Source organism: Chelmon rostratus, chromosome 11, assembly GCF_017976325.1.
Source record: "Chelmon rostratus isolate fCheRos1 chromosome 11, fCheRos1.pri, whole genome shotgun sequence".
In the NCBI taxonomy this organism is placed as follows: domain Eukaryota; kingdom Metazoa; phylum Chordata; class Actinopteri; order Chaetodontiformes; family Chaetodontidae; genus Chelmon; species Chelmon rostratus.
Genome location: NC_055668.1, coordinates 13,122,981 through 13,137,310, shown reverse-complemented (window position 1 = coordinate 13,137,310; position 14,330 = coordinate 13,122,981). Strand labels below are relative to the sequence as shown.

At 40.3% G+C, this 14,330-nt stretch overlaps 2 protein-coding genes across 3 annotated transcripts; one reads left to right on the top strand and one right to left on the bottom strand.

Moving 5' to 3' along the window:
• Positions 1 to 3,755: 3,755 nt before the first annotated feature.
• cutc (cutC copper transporter homolog (E. coli)) lies at positions 3,756 to 9,314 on the bottom strand. 2 transcript variants are annotated; one of them, XM_041947481.1, is made up of 9 exons: positions 9,229 to 9,314; positions 9,062 to 9,140; positions 8,740 to 8,799; positions 8,412 to 8,621; positions 7,085 to 7,120; positions 4,778 to 4,911; positions 4,654 to 4,681; positions 4,459 to 4,564; positions 3,756 to 4,349 (listed from the first exon to the last, which is right to left on the bottom strand). In XM_041947481.1, exons 2-9 carry the CDS (start codon positions 9,129 to 9,131, stop codon positions 4,238 to 4,240), a joined length of 756 nt encoding a protein of 251 aa, XP_041803415.1. In that variant the 5' UTR covers positions 9,132 to 9,140; positions 9,229 to 9,314; the 3' UTR covers positions 3,756 to 4,237. The 2 variants fall into 2 exon arrangements, with proteins under 2 accessions (XP_041803415.1, XP_041803416.1); XM_041947482.1 differs by having other exon boundaries at positions 9,245 to 9,259.
• Positions 9,315 to 9,622: 308 nt separating this feature from the next.
• LOC121613966 (cytochrome c oxidase assembly protein COX15 homolog) lies at positions 9,623 to 13,680 on the top strand. Its single transcript, XM_041947707.1, has 9 exons — positions 9,623 to 9,798; positions 10,591 to 10,778; positions 10,875 to 10,997; positions 11,302 to 11,488; positions 11,664 to 11,831; positions 11,921 to 12,002; positions 12,246 to 12,400; positions 12,558 to 12,671; positions 12,758 to 13,680. Exons 1-9 carry the CDS (start codon positions 9,721 to 9,723, stop codon positions 12,887 to 12,889), a joined length of 1,227 nt encoding a protein of 408 aa, XP_041803641.1. The 5' UTR covers positions 9,623 to 9,720; the 3' UTR covers positions 12,890 to 13,680.
• The last annotated feature ends 650 nt before the right edge of the window (positions 13,681 to 14,330 follow it).

The following is a 14,330-nucleotide window of genomic DNA, read 5'->3' as shown; positions in this document are numbered from 1 at the left end:
TTAAGGGAAGGGGAGGGAGTGGGCAAATTAGACCCCGCTTCCTGTTCTGTTTCCACTTCTCTTCTGCATGCTTTCATTCTACCTGGACATTCCCAGATCTCAAGTCACATAAGATCAGCGTCAGGCAGTCGTGCATTCAAATGCGGTTGCTGGAGCGTTATTTGGAAAAGCTGCAGAAAGTTTGTCAAAAACAACTGCTTGCGGGAGAGAATTTAGGGAGCCAAAGGAGCAAAGAGGACTGCTTCTAGGGTGTGAGTGTGAGTCTGTCTGAGAGAGAGGAACAGTTGACGAACAGGTTGTTTAATTGGAGCTATGATCCATGTGTGCATGCCATCCAGGGTCAAACACAGTTTTTCCCCACTGAGAAGTAAACACATCATCTTTTGCAGTGTGAATAAGAAAACAGTCATAAAACTGTCATAACTTAGTATAAAATGAATACTCAGCATGACACAGGCAGAAATGATGAGTGGTGAAGTAACTAATTCACACTGCTGCAAATACAGCCTTTATTAATCTTTAAAAATGTGTGTGAAAAGTCGTTCTGTGATAGCTGTGATGGTCCTAAAACAGATTACTCAGACCGCGCGATGGTTAATCATTACATGTTTGATGACATCCCTTGGCTGTAAACTGGCTGAATCAAGTCTGTATGCATAGTCTCAAGGACAGCCACGTGCGGACAAGCCAAATGTAATTAAAGACAGCTGTAAATATCTGATTTACAACTATGTTGCTATGTGTAAAGGTGAACCTGATAATTAGCCCTCAGCGCCTATCAGTGTGGTTTGAATGTTTGTTACTCAGTAGTGAATTGCAGTTACATAACTTCAGATGAAACAAGGAGAAGGTTTAAGAAGGTGCTTTCCTGACATTTTATCACAGTATACAGAAGAGGCAAAGGTCGCTTTAAAGAAATACGCCTCACAAAACAGAAATACAGAGTAGTATGGCTAAAGACGGAATGGTTAGCCTATCACCATGAAGCTAATTGACTACAATTATGATTAAATGAGGGCTGCACGGTGGCTCTGTGGTTAGCAGCGTCGCCTCACAGCTAGAAGATCCCCGGTTCAATCCCGCCTGGGGTCTTTCTGTGTGGAGTTTGCATGTTCTCCCTGTGCAGCGTGGGTTCTCACTGGGTTCTCCGGTTTTCTCCCACAGTCCAAAAACATGCTTAGGTTAATTGATAACTCTAAATTGTCCATAGGTGTGAATGAGCGTGTGGTTGTTTGTCTGTATATGTAGCCCTGTGTAGCCCTGTGGTAGGCTGGCGACCTGGGACCCAGGGTGTCCCCTGCCTTCGCCCGAGAGACGGCTGGGATAGGCTCCAGCCCCCCCGTGACCCTGCAAAGGATTCAGCGGTGTATAGATAATGGATGATTAAATTATGTGTTTATGTCACTTTTTAGGCAACAATGACCAAAAGAAAAAAAAATAAAATAAAATATTTTTGAGGTCCCAGTTTCTCTAAAGTGAGTATTTGCTCGTTTTATCAGTCTTTTAGGATCCAGATTGTATATCTTTCCCTAACAAAACAAGCAATTTGGACACGCCACCTTCGTCTAGGAGAAATCTCATGCCAATTTATTTTCATTTTTACTAATTTCTGACCAGAATATAATCATTGCTTGAAGGCAGCTGCACGATAATAACATATAATAATAACTATGAACAGGAATAATAATAAACAGATGACAGGGCTTTCCTGCTATGGCAACCTGTCCACGAATCAGGCAAAGTCTCTGCGGCTCAAATATTTAACATCCACCTCAGTTATACCCGCTTGTTTCTGCTCTCTGACTAGATGCCAGCATTGGATACATACTGTATCTTAAAGAGACTCCATGTTTGACAGGCTAAGTGAAGTCAAAGAGATTTATTCTAAAGTGAATATTTAGGCATGTTTTATCTGCCTTTAAGAGAATAAAACCAACTAATAAAAACTGAAGACAGTTCATCACTGACAGTGGACTGTGGTGCTGTCATACACAGATAGACAGTGAAGGCTTGAAAGAGAGAGGAAATAACACAAAAACCTGCAATAGCTTACAAGATCCTTTTCTAAAAAGTAGGTTTATTGAAGTAACTGGATAACTTTGCTCAATAAAAACGTGAAGGTTCCAGTTTTCTGGTTTTGTCTTAGTCATCCAGTAAACCTGGTTCTTGAAACAACCCCAGGATATTTTTCTGTATGGGAGGGAGATCTGGGACAGACAGAAGGTCAAAAACAGATTTTATGCCAAACACCCTTATCACAGACTGCAGCTACCAGCATCTGTGCTCATTTTACAAACAAATGTGTCCTAATTTCAGATCATACGTAAAAGTGCAACACACAAAATAGTCCTGTTTAAAAAGCAGTAAAATCACTCACTCCAAATCCGAAACAAAACACATTAGTCAGCAATGCAGTCGCAGCTCAGTCAAAGCTTGGTACCTGACAGCTGTTCATATTTTCAAGTTGAAGCTTGGGGAATATGACTGTTGTCTCTGAATTGGCACAACCGGATAAACACTGGATATCTAAGATCACAAGCAACACTAAATGTGTGGCTTCACAGAGCAAAAGTGGCACAATTGGTGAATATCGTCTTTGTATGTACGTCTCTAACTAGGAGCCAATTTAAACCCTTAAAGAAAGCTTGCTTTGACATATTATTGAACAGTTTAAATATCATTTCAGAACTCTGTTGGGAAACCTTGAGCAGCAAGTGAAAAACAGCACACATTCACTCCAACTTAGCACAACGCTTTAAAAACGTAAATTAACACATACAATTTAAAGATCTGTTAGGACCACACTGAAGTGACGAGCTTATGTTCAATATAAGAAGGCAAGGTATTTGGAAAAATGCCTGAAGATTTAGAAATAAAACTATTTATTGATTTCTAATGCCACCTTTCTTTATATGTATCTTCAGGTATTTAAATATGGATTAAAAAACCCCATTGCTGAATTTGAAGGCAGCACAACTCACTATGTCAAAGTTTGAGAAGTTGAGATATCACAGTCCTAACTACTATGTAACTGGCATTCAATTTTACAGCTGGAATTTTGAACAAATGCATGAAATGACCGAAGAACCTGATTGAGGTTTTCTGCCTGATGTTCTCTGTCAAAGTATGTTGACATTTTCTTCTCAATGAACCAGTCTTTAAACACTGCCGTACTCCAGACTGTGCTTTAGTTTTCTAGTTTAGCATCCTTCAATTTTGTCAATTTCTTTGTTGTCTTAGTGTCTTTAAAGCTCTCTTGCATTTTCTGTGCAGTTTTCTTGTTCGTCATTTCTTTTTTTATTGGGGACAGCTCAGCCCTGAACCATGAGCCATGACTGTCTACCTCTCCGAATATATATTAAAATCAATATTAGAAAAATAGAGTAATTGAGGGCTAAATTTACTGGACTTCTTTCTATAGATTGATATGATTGGATGTGGTCCTCCAGAGTCTATGACTGATCAGAACTGTTTCTTATTCACAGAGGCAGTAAACTATTCAGAAATAACAGACTGTAGAATGCCGTAATTGACCAATCAGAATATTCAACAAAGTCGTGTAATAAGAAGATCATAACATTAGTCTCCAACTTCAAAGATTAACAATTAAAAGTAGTGTAAACGAAGCAAGAGTCTGCATTAGTGTGGCCTAAATTAAATTCATAAGAGACTGGTTTTAATTGTAGGAAACATTTGACAAGAATAACAACAAAAGTGAACTTAACAGTTGAATTTTTTTTTTATTAAATTCTGAGCAAACTGAGTCAAATCACAATGTTTCTGTCCTTGTAAAAGATCGTACAGAAGGTCACAGCTTTGCATTATCTTCCACGGTAAAAAGGGAGTGCTGTAAATAAATATGGGTCAACAATATGGCAACTGGAAAAAATGCTGTTCTGTAAACAGCGACAGCAATGATCAGTGCTTTTCCATATCTATGAAGTCTTGCACTACCTGAGGCCACAAACAGGTGGCAATAAAAGTAAATTATTCATGGTCTCCACTGTGAAATACTTTGATGGACTGCATATTCCAGAAGGTTGCAGGGCTGTCCCTGAGCTCTGACTTTACAAAGACTGTTTGATCAGTGGTAAAACAAAAAGAAAGAGAAAAACAGAACTCTGTGGTAGTTCTGAAATGCCTTCTTATTCCAGGCTTCAGTGAAAACAAATAGACATATCAGTATAATTACTCATGATCGTTTCTGAGGTATCTGTTCTGTTGTGTGTCATGACTGTCACAAGGTATTTCTGGCTATTGCATTGAGAGTGCGGACTTTGCTCACATCTGCCACCTTCAGGCCGTACTCAGGTGCAGAGAAAGCAGCTCCCATTGTCACACAGGTGTTCCTGCACATGGAAACATCATTAGACAGACAGCAACACACGATTGTTAAGTTTTATTTCCTTATAGTTTCAAGAAATCTTGTAATGTATGGAAGGCTGGATTTAAACAAACCTGAACTTCATGGCAGAATCCTTACTGGAGCGGGCTGAGCAGTGAAACTCTTGAGCCCCAGAGCCCTCTAAGATTCTCTGCAGGTTCCTCTCTGTGATACCCGCTCCTGCATTAAAAAATAATAATAACAAACAATTGAGAAATACAAAACGCACACATAAGCTGCACACAACAGACAAACAAAAAAGCACTGACCTGGCATGATTGCAATTCTTCCTTTAGCCTGTTGAGTGGGAAAAACACGTGGCGAAATAAATGGCCAAGCCGTTTGCATATGCTTGCATGCAAATATGTATGCAAACATATCAGTTCTACATACTTGATCAATGAGCCGTTTAATGAGAGGGAGTCCCTCCAAAGCAGAGGTGTCACAGCCACTTGTCAACACACGCTGGAACCCTAATGATACCAGAGTCTCCAGAGCAACCGCTGGGTCATGAACCATGTCAAAAGCTGCAGCAGGATCAATATTAGTTCCATAACATGAGTTCAGACTCAATAACATACATTTTATTGGTAAGTCTTCCTGCACATTTTAGGCACCAAACTTGATGAAAGCACTCTGAAGAGCTTTTACTAATTTTTCGTTCCTATTTTTCAGTGAGTTGAAGTAAAAGATCAAAGACTTATTCTGTGCACACAAAAGGCTTAATTCTGTCCAATTCTGAGCACAAATTTGCTCAAATCCATGTGAGTGAGCATTTCTCCTTTGCCACGATAATACACCCACCTGACAGGGTGGCATATCAAGATGCTGATTAAACAGCATGGTTACTGCATGGGTGTGTCTTGGGCTTGTCACAATAAAAGGCCACTCCAAATTGTTCAGTTTTATCTTGAAAAACATTCAAAACATTTATCAGTTCATTAGTAGTTAGTAGTTAGTAGTATTAGTAGCTCAATGATTCTATTGACGACTCAAAAAAACTTGCCATAATTTAGAGAACACAACATTAGAAATATTGTGCCAGGCCTGGAATGAACAAGTGCTTAAGTACAAATAGGACTTTCTGCAGGCTAAATCTAATTATTAGTCTCATCTGATTTATAACACATATGACCCCAAATTCATATTCAATACCATGGATGATCTCACTAAAACAACCTCGCCCACACAGCTTTACAGCTGAGGCTTCAAATAGCTTAACAACTGAAAAGATTAAGCTTATCAGAAATGTTATTACTGGTAAGGCAGTGTCTCTCTCCTCCGATCCCTCTCACCCTCTACCTCTTTCACATACTAGTCATACAACCATTGGCCACAGTTTTTACTTAATTCAAACACTCTCTCCCAAATTGTGACTAGCTCCAAACCAGCCACATGATTTGTGGATCCCATTCCTGGCAACCTCATACAGGACCTGATCACTGTGATAAGAAACCTGTTCCAAGTGCTTTTAAAACAGCAGTGGCTACACCCTTATTAAAAACACACAAACTCTTAACAATTACAGGCCAATCTCCCTTTCATGTCCAAACTGTTAGAAAAGATGGTTGTGAGCTAACTTACTGTAACTCTATCCAGTAATGAGCTTCTGTTTGAGTTTTTCTCCTTCTTCAGGCCAAAACACTCTACCGAAACTAAACTAACTAAGGTAACTGACAACCTTTTAACTGCACTGGAGTTAATGCACTTTCATCTGTCTTACTGTTACTAGATTTTAAACTGTGGAACACAAAATCCTCCTACAACATCTTGAGAACCTTACTGGCCTCAAGAAGCTTGCTCTGTCTTGGTTCTGTTCAAATAATAGTAATAGAACACGTGTTACAATGACGTCTTCCTGCTCTACAGTCAAATATGGTGTTCCACGTGGATTAGTACTTGGACCACTCTTGTTGTGTGTTTACCTGCTGGCCCTGAGTCACATCTTCAAAAAACATATCACTGCTGATAGCACACAATTCTATGTTCCTGTAACAGTAAAGGGTTTCTCCAGCCTTGTTAAATTAGAGATGTGCTGATCAGAAGTCCATCACTGGATGTTCCTGCATTTGAATGCACACAAGACCAAAATATTGGTTGTTGGTCCAGATACATTCACTCGCTATTTAGAGATTTTTCCATTAACTGTGATGGCTGCACACTTTCTCAGACCCATACAGTTAAGGACCTGAGAACAGTAATTGATTCCTCTCTTACATTTGAGTCACACATCAAGTATATAACACAAACTGGCAGATGCTGTTCTACTCTTTACAGCATGTCTTCCTAACATCTAGAATCGACTACTGTAATGCACATTTCTATGGCCCACCTAAGAGAGCAACAAAAGGTCACCAATTGGTCCGGAATGCAGCTGCCACAGTCCTCACAAGATCTACACCACAAGAGGTGACGTCTACTGATACTACAAATCCAGGCTGTTTAATCAGCATCTAATGAGCATGGGTGTGGCATGAAGGAAGGAGTAGTACTCACTAACTTGGATTTGAACAAATTGGTGTCAACAATTTAAGAGAAATAAGCCTTTTGTGTGCACAAAAGAAGCCGTAGATCTTTACTTTAACTCGCAATGTTGTTAACAAAAGTGTTGAGTTTCTATTTTTGTTGAGCGTAATTGCTGGCAGTTGCAAAGAATTTACAAAGTTTTAATGCTACATATTATAAAGGAGAAAATATTACCTCGGTGGAAGGTGACAGGCAAAGGTCGAGCAGCAGCTAGTGAGCAAGAAGTGACAATCAGAAAAATAAATGGAACAGTACAAAAACAAAGTACAGCAGTTTCAAAGTTGCAATATGAAAGAGCTGCACAATCGGAACACTTTTCCTCTCTTTGGAAGCAAACCAAAACTACTACTTTCTTAAATTCCCCAGTGTGGGATCAACAAAGTTATATCTTATCTTATCGTATCTTACTATGGCCAGTTGTACTGTACAGTTTCATTCAAAGAGTGAAACGATTACTTTATTGTATACTGTGTAATGTGTATTATGTAATGTGTGCAACTGTCAACACAAAGCGTGAGCATATTTAGGGGTGCATACAGTGTGATGCATGATTTTACCCTATAGATTTCAAGAATACATGATTAGACTGATTTCTCACCACAAATACTGTGCACCAGTCAGGTCTAATAAATGTCTTGGCTTTGTTTGTTATAATGTGATCCACAGCGGGTACAGAAGTATTGGCACAATCAGCAGGAAGAGTGCCTTTATCAGTTTATAATTCACTAACAGGTACAATTTCATTTGATGCTGCAGAGAGGTATGCATTTTTAAAGATGCACCTAAGGTGGAATAATGAAGTGGATTATTGCTACAATAAATTCTCTTTCTGAAAAAGTTTATCGAGTATTATCGAGAAAGTCACGCAAAAGTATTAAACAATTATAAGTAACAGTGGGAGGATGGCATCTAGAATAAATCAAAGACGACTACTTCGTAGAACATACTGTATATTGCATATAGTTTAGAAAGATGGCAAGGTGTCTTGTGTACCTTTAACCTGGCAATTACAGCAGGCAGATATACAAAAGCACACAACTTTTTCCCAGCAGACATTTTGACACGTCATAGCAGGAAAAGCACAGGTGTTTCTAATAAAAATAAATTCCAAATTCAAAGTTGATATTTTAGTTTGGCAACTTGCATGAATGTAGACCTCTGGGACTGGAACACCTAAATGGAATACAGCCTTTGTTAATGTTGTTAGGTATGCCTGCTTTGTTCCTGCTATGACATGTCAAAATGCCTGCTGCTTTTGACATGGCATTTTAGTGAGGAGGTTTTTGTTTTGGCAAAATTTCAAGAAACACCGTGGCAGCCTACACAGAGTACCTTGCTATCTCTGATTCTAGGACATTTTTGTTATGTGAGATGGTTCTTTTCAATTGTCTTCTTTATAATTTTATGGAAGTGAACAACTCGTAAGTGAGCATCTTGATTGTTTTTGCTTAGTGTCTTTTAAGCCCATATAGAGAACATCAAATTTACAGGCAGCCATTACCTAACAGCTCCATACAGAGCTCGGCATCCACCCGTCCATCCTCTGTCAGGACTCCCAGCACTAGTCCATCGGCCCCCTGGCTCTTCATCAGCTCTATGTCCTTCCTCATCACCTCCACTTCCTGGTCTGAGTACAGGAAGTCCCCCCCACGAGGTCGGATCATCACATAAACTGGGATTTTGACATACTGTTTCACTACCTGCAGCAGACCTGTAGCAAAGCAAAGAATGGTGGCAGGTGTGATTCCGTGCTTGTCTGGTCTCAGCAGAAGCACAACAAGAACTTAGGGTTGTGCATGAATATGTGAACTGAACTGAACTGTGCTCACCAAGACTGGGAGTGAGCCCCCCCTCCACAAGACTAGAACACAGTTCAAGTCTACCTGCACCTGTCAGGAGAGACAAACGCTCAGACCTTTAGTGTACCTTTATGGTGCATGGCCTTTGAGAAATGAAATAACACTGCACATCAATTTAATAGGCAGTACTTAGTACAGACAACATCTGTCTGGGGCAGCACTTAAGTTGTGTTTGCTGCAACCTTCGCCCCTTACTTTCAAGTACTACTGTCTGTATTTATCAACTGGGACATAATGGGCTTAATAAAAAAAACACACACAACAGTGCTCCCTGACTTTACACATTACGAACCTCCTCGCTCAGCATTGACAGCAGACTCCACGGAGTCCACACACACCTCCATTAAAAAGCCCTCTGCCATACTGACAGTCTAGACACAGACAGAAAGAGATTCAGTGTGAAGTTAGTCAACACGTCCACAATGATTCAGCTAACAACTACCTGTCAAATCCACTCACTATCGATTCATGGGACCTTATCAGAAGCGATATGCAGTCAGTACGTGTAGTTGTTTAGGTGACTCACTGACTACAGTTGGAGCTGTTTTCCGGTTAGTTGAATTTCTAACACGCGGTTTGCGGGGGGACGGTGCTATGCTGGTTACGCAATCCTCTTGAGCCAAAGGGAAGTAGGTGACCGCCCATGCGGGATACGCTATGAAACAAAACATGCACAGACCAACGGGACGCCCCGTCTCTTTACAATAAAAAATGATTAAAAAACACAAAATGTTATATTTTTTGTTATTTCTTATGTTTTGTGTCGAGTATCGTGCTTCCTGCATAACCAGATATTTTTTTAATTTGTTCGCGAAGTTGTCGTGACGTCAGGAGGTCAAAGTTGAACTGTTAGTTAGGAAACATGGTTGTGTAACAGCCGCATCAAACTTACCTAAGATACATCTTTTAAAACAGCATTGCAGGACTGTCTCAGCGCTAGCGGAAACAAATATGTTACTCTTCAGCTCAGTACGAACAACGCTTTTTTGCGGTTGCAGAAATGCTGGCAAGGCATTTCAACACAGCAGCGTGAGTACATAGTTAGCTGCTAACATTAGCTAACTAGCTAAAGCATGAAAAAGGTCAGACGCTAAAATAACGGCGACACGATATGTCAGACATTGTCGAGAAGCGAACCCATCAGTTAACTCCTTTTTTGTTTTACATTGGTGCTGTTTTCATTGCGTATTTAGTTAAGTAAGGGCATTTCACATCACCTGCTGCTGGTTGTACTCAGTAGCAGTAATTTCCTCAGCAACATTAACCTCACCGACCTCTCACAATCCCGATGCTGCGTTTACAGTCAAATTAACTTAATCTGGAAAATAAACCGAATCTGGGGCAGCTCATTTAATGCAATACATAAAACCCCGAATGTACCCGTATTTCAGTTTTTTCGTAACAATAGTCCCGAAGGTCTAACTAGACATTAAGATGATGTCAAATCAAAAGTGACATGCTAGCAGGAGAATAAGGAAGTATCATGTAGGTTTAATCATGTGTAACAATGCCGAATTTATGTGGACACCCGAATATTATACACATGTGTGATTGTTCGTCTTCTGATCTCATGGAGTGTGTATATACTACATTGGTTCATGGACCTGGGATTGTTTATGTGTCTTCACCAAACTGTTGTCACAAAGTTTAAGGCACACTTTTGTTTAAAACCTCACTGCATGCTGTTGAATTAATATTTCTCTGGTGTAGTTAAAATACATTTTGTTAGCAAGGTAAATGTGACAGTTTTTTTAGGGATTTAGATTTAGTAGTGTCCAGTGTCATTTCAAGTCCCCCCTCTCCTTTTATTTACAACTTCAGCGGAGTCCACAGACACGACAATGGCTTGTGAAGAGAGGCCAGAGCACCATCACTGCAGAGGCGGCGACCTCCTCCACCCAGGCAGCGGCAGCCGTCCCCAACGCAGCCACAAATCGCATACTAGGTCGCTGGTTACTCGGCTGCAGTGGGCTGGTGGTTGGGGCTGTTGTCTTGGGTGGTGTCACAAGGTAAAAGTGATACGTCTGTGTATAGTATAATAGTTCTACTTGTATTGATGTGGTGTTGATAGGTACTTACTGTATATGTGCATTTGTTTCAATCAGGCTAACAGAATCTGGGCTTTCCATGGTTGACTGGCATCTGGTGAGAGAGATGAAGCCACCTCAGTCGCAAGCAGAGTGGGAGGCTGAATTTTCCAAGTACCAGCAGTTTCCTGAATTCAAAATGTAAGGCCCCACCTTTCCTGTCGGCCTTGTCAAAACACAGTTACACAGTTTTAGAGGCACCCCAGCATAATCAGTCAAAACATAAAATTGTGATTTGGAATCTTTTTGAAATTGATTGATGTGATTGATCTGTCTTACAGACAGCAGCTATTTTAAATTTTTTTATATTTTTCAATGTTTTCACCTGTGACAAACACAGCTTTCACAAATATGTAATTGAATATGCCGCAGTGTTATGTATTCAACAAAGGTATGGGGTCTTGTATTTAAAGATTAATTATCTGTTGTCATTATGTTTCTCCAGAATGAACCATGACATGACGCTGCCAGAGTTCAAGTTTATCTTCTACATGGAATGGGGTCATCGTATGTGGGGTAGGCTGGTTGGACTTGCGTACATCCTCCCCACCATATACTTCTGGAGGAAAGGATACTTCAATCGCTCCATGAAGGGAAAAGTGCTTGGGCTTTGTGGATTTGTCTTCTTTCAGGTAAGACATTGAGGTAAAGACCTCATTTACAATATAGTTGAGCCAATTATGTATTCTTCAGGAGCAAGTAGGACGTATTGTTTTATTTTTCATGATTAGCATTGGTAAGTTGCATGGATGTCAAATTGTTATCAAAAAGACGTGGATGACTGTATCATTGTGCGTGTCCTCTCAGGGCCTCCTGGGGTGGTACATGGTGAAAAGCGGTCTGGAGGAGAAGCCTGAGTCTTACGACATCCCGCGAGTCAGCCAGTATCGTCTGAGCGCTCACCTCGGCTCTGCCTTGTTGCTCTACTGTGCCAGTCTCTGGACAGGGCTTACTCTGCTGCTGCCTGCACACAAGGTACTGTGTTTCTTGCCTACAGACCAAATGCTCATTAAAGTTCCTGTCTACATCTAAAGTAATACAGCTTTAACCTTGGTCTTTCACAGCTGGCAGAAAGCACACGTCTCCTGCAGCTTAGGAGGTTTGCCAAGGGTACTGGTGGGCTCGTCTTCCTTACTGCTCTCTCAGGTATTGTGTAATCTTGTGCGAATGAAATGTCACAAACATAAATATGTGAATGCGTTCTATAGAGTGATATGAGTGCTTTTAGTTTCAAACATCTATGGGGATGTAAATAGACCTTTAGCTAGCTTTCATATTGTTGTTTACTGTGGAGTTCTGGGACATTTGGAGTTAATGTGTGAAATTTTGCAGGATGCTGCAGATTGTTAGGATAGATACAAATGTATCTTTACATATGCTTTTACGCAGGTGCTTTTGTTGCTGGTTTGGATGCTGGGCTGGTGTATAACTCATTCCCTAAGATGGGAGAGCGATGGATCCCTGATGATCTGCTGGCATTCTCTCCTACCCTCAAAAACTTCTTTGAAAATCCCACAACTGTGCAGTTCGATCACAGGATTTTGGTATGTTATTATTTCCAAACAGAAATAACCTTCTGGGTAACATTGCAACATTTTAATTTAAATGAAACATTATTTTAACCTTATTCTCTTCTGTCCCATTCAGTAAATTGAGAGACAGTAGGTTGTTAATGATATTCTGAATTCTTTTTTTTTCTAGGCAGTCTCTTCTTTGACCGCAATTACAGGCCTGTATCTGTTCTCGAGGAGGATGGTGCTGCCCAGGAGGGCTAAGATCGCCATTAGCCTCCTAACAGCAATGGCCTATGGGCAGGTAAGCTGTCAGTTAGGCCAGAAACATGAATTTAAACTCTGTCGATAGCTCTAGTGTAACTAGCTCTTTGTGTTGCTGCTCCTCAGGTCGCCCTCGGTATCAGCACGCTGTTACTGTATGTCCCCACTCCACTGGCAGCAACTCACCAGTCAGGCTCTGTGGCGCTTCTCTCGCTGGCCATTTGGGTTCTGGCGGAGCTCCGCAAGATGCCCAAGTAAATGCCTGCTCAGTCATGGACAAATCCAATCCCCACCTAGCCACACCTCAAGCCTCTAAGAGTCAGCAGTGCCATTGTGAACGCGGCAAAAGTGAAAAAAATCAAGGCGTTAAAAACCAAACGGGAAACGTTTTTCATTGAACACCGGGATTTTATGCATACACTGAAACATCTGTCCTGTGGCACTACAAAGCAATCCTCGTGTGATGATACTGAATTATTCTGACCACACTGTAATTAAAGCAAGGATGTCATTTTAGTGTCGTTGATTAAAATTAAAAGAATGCATCAGGGCTGTGAACCGTTTGTGGATGCATTTTGCCGTCAGAAGATGACAACTTGGTGTGAGGTGTTTTGTTTGTTTTGCAAGGAATTAAACACAGACATGCAAAAAGTGAAATTAAGCAAATTTTCAGTTTCTGTCCATCTTTAATGTTACAGCAACAGGATTTCCACTGAAGGGCACATATTTGGGTTGCAGCCAGTCAGAATTGTGTAGGTATATCTTAAGTAGATTGAATTACCATTTCTTCAGTTTTTACAGGATGTTTTCAATGAATTTTGCTTATGTGTTTGCTCACACATTACCTTGCATCTGGTCACACACTACCAGTTAGTTGAATCAGATGTGGCTGTTGGGATTATATGTATAACTCTGTATATTTAAATTAAGAACTATTTCTTGATGACTGTGATGGATGTAAGTTAAATACGTGGAATCTTGATTTTTGCTTTGTTACTGTATCATTAGAAATGCAAGTCTTATTTTAATAAAAACAATTATGTACAGTCTTTTAAATTCAAACTCCAGTCCATTTTGCATAGTAACTGTGATTTTTATTGTCTCTGTACAAAATATACACATTTTGAATACATAATGCAACCAGTTGAGGCTCGCTAACTAGACAGTCAGTACAACGGGTTAGTAGGTTTTCATTGTTCTAGACACAGTACATGCGGGTATAGACAGGTTTTACTTGTGGTCAGGAATGGAAGTTAAAGACTGTCGGCAAGGAACAATCAGAGCCAAACCAATTTTTCCATCGAAATAAAAATGCTGAAGAGAAAAAAAACAAATTGCAGGGTGGGAAGTGCATATTTTCTTCAGGGTCTTAATGCACCCTTACACTGTGCTCTGAGAGGAAAGAGGTTGGATGGGTGGAAAGGTGCTGATTTGTGGTAGAGAACATTATTGCTATTTCATGTGAGTCCCTCTGCATTTACAGGACACTACAGCCTATTTAGTTAGTCTGCGTGCCTCATCTTACACCATCTTGGATTGAAATGTGGTTCAACTTTGACAACAACAAATTAATAAGGGGTTGCAAATTGTCTAAAATAATTGATTCATCAGAGCCTAACATGTAGGTTTACAACCCAAAGCCACACTTCTGTTTGGACTGCAGGTAAACCACATGTAATGTACCAAACTACATCCTTTG

What these genes read in the sequence shown, in the direction of transcription:
- LOC121613966 (XM_041947707.1), top strand. Translation starts at nt 9,721, where the DNA reads ATGTTACTCTTCAGCTCAGTACGAACAACGCTTTTTTGCGGTTGCAGA. An exon ending in GTGGATTTGTCTTCTTTCAG is followed by an intron (nt 11,489 to 11,663) that starts GTAAGACATTGA and finishes GTGTCCTCTCAG; the next exon opens with GGCCTCCTGGGGTGGTACAT. An exon ending in AGTTCGATCACAGGATTTTG is followed by an intron (nt 12,401 to 12,557) that starts GTATGTTATTAT and finishes TTTTTTTTCTAG; the next exon opens with GCAGTCTCTTCTTTGACCGC.
- cutc (XM_041947481.1), bottom strand. Translation starts at nt 9,131, where the DNA reads ATGGCAGAGGGCTTTTTAATGGAGGTGTGTGTGGACTCCGTGGAGTCT. An exon ending in GGGGCTCACTCCCAGTCTTG is followed by an intron (nt 8,622 to 8,739) that starts GTGAGCACAGTT and finishes GCTTTGCTACAG; the next exon opens with GTCTGCTGCAGGTAGTGAAA. An exon ending in GCCTGTCACCTTCCACCGAG is followed by an intron (nt 4,912 to 7,084) that starts GTAATATTTTCT and finishes ATCCTGCTGCAG; the next exon opens with CTTTTGACATGGTTCATGAC.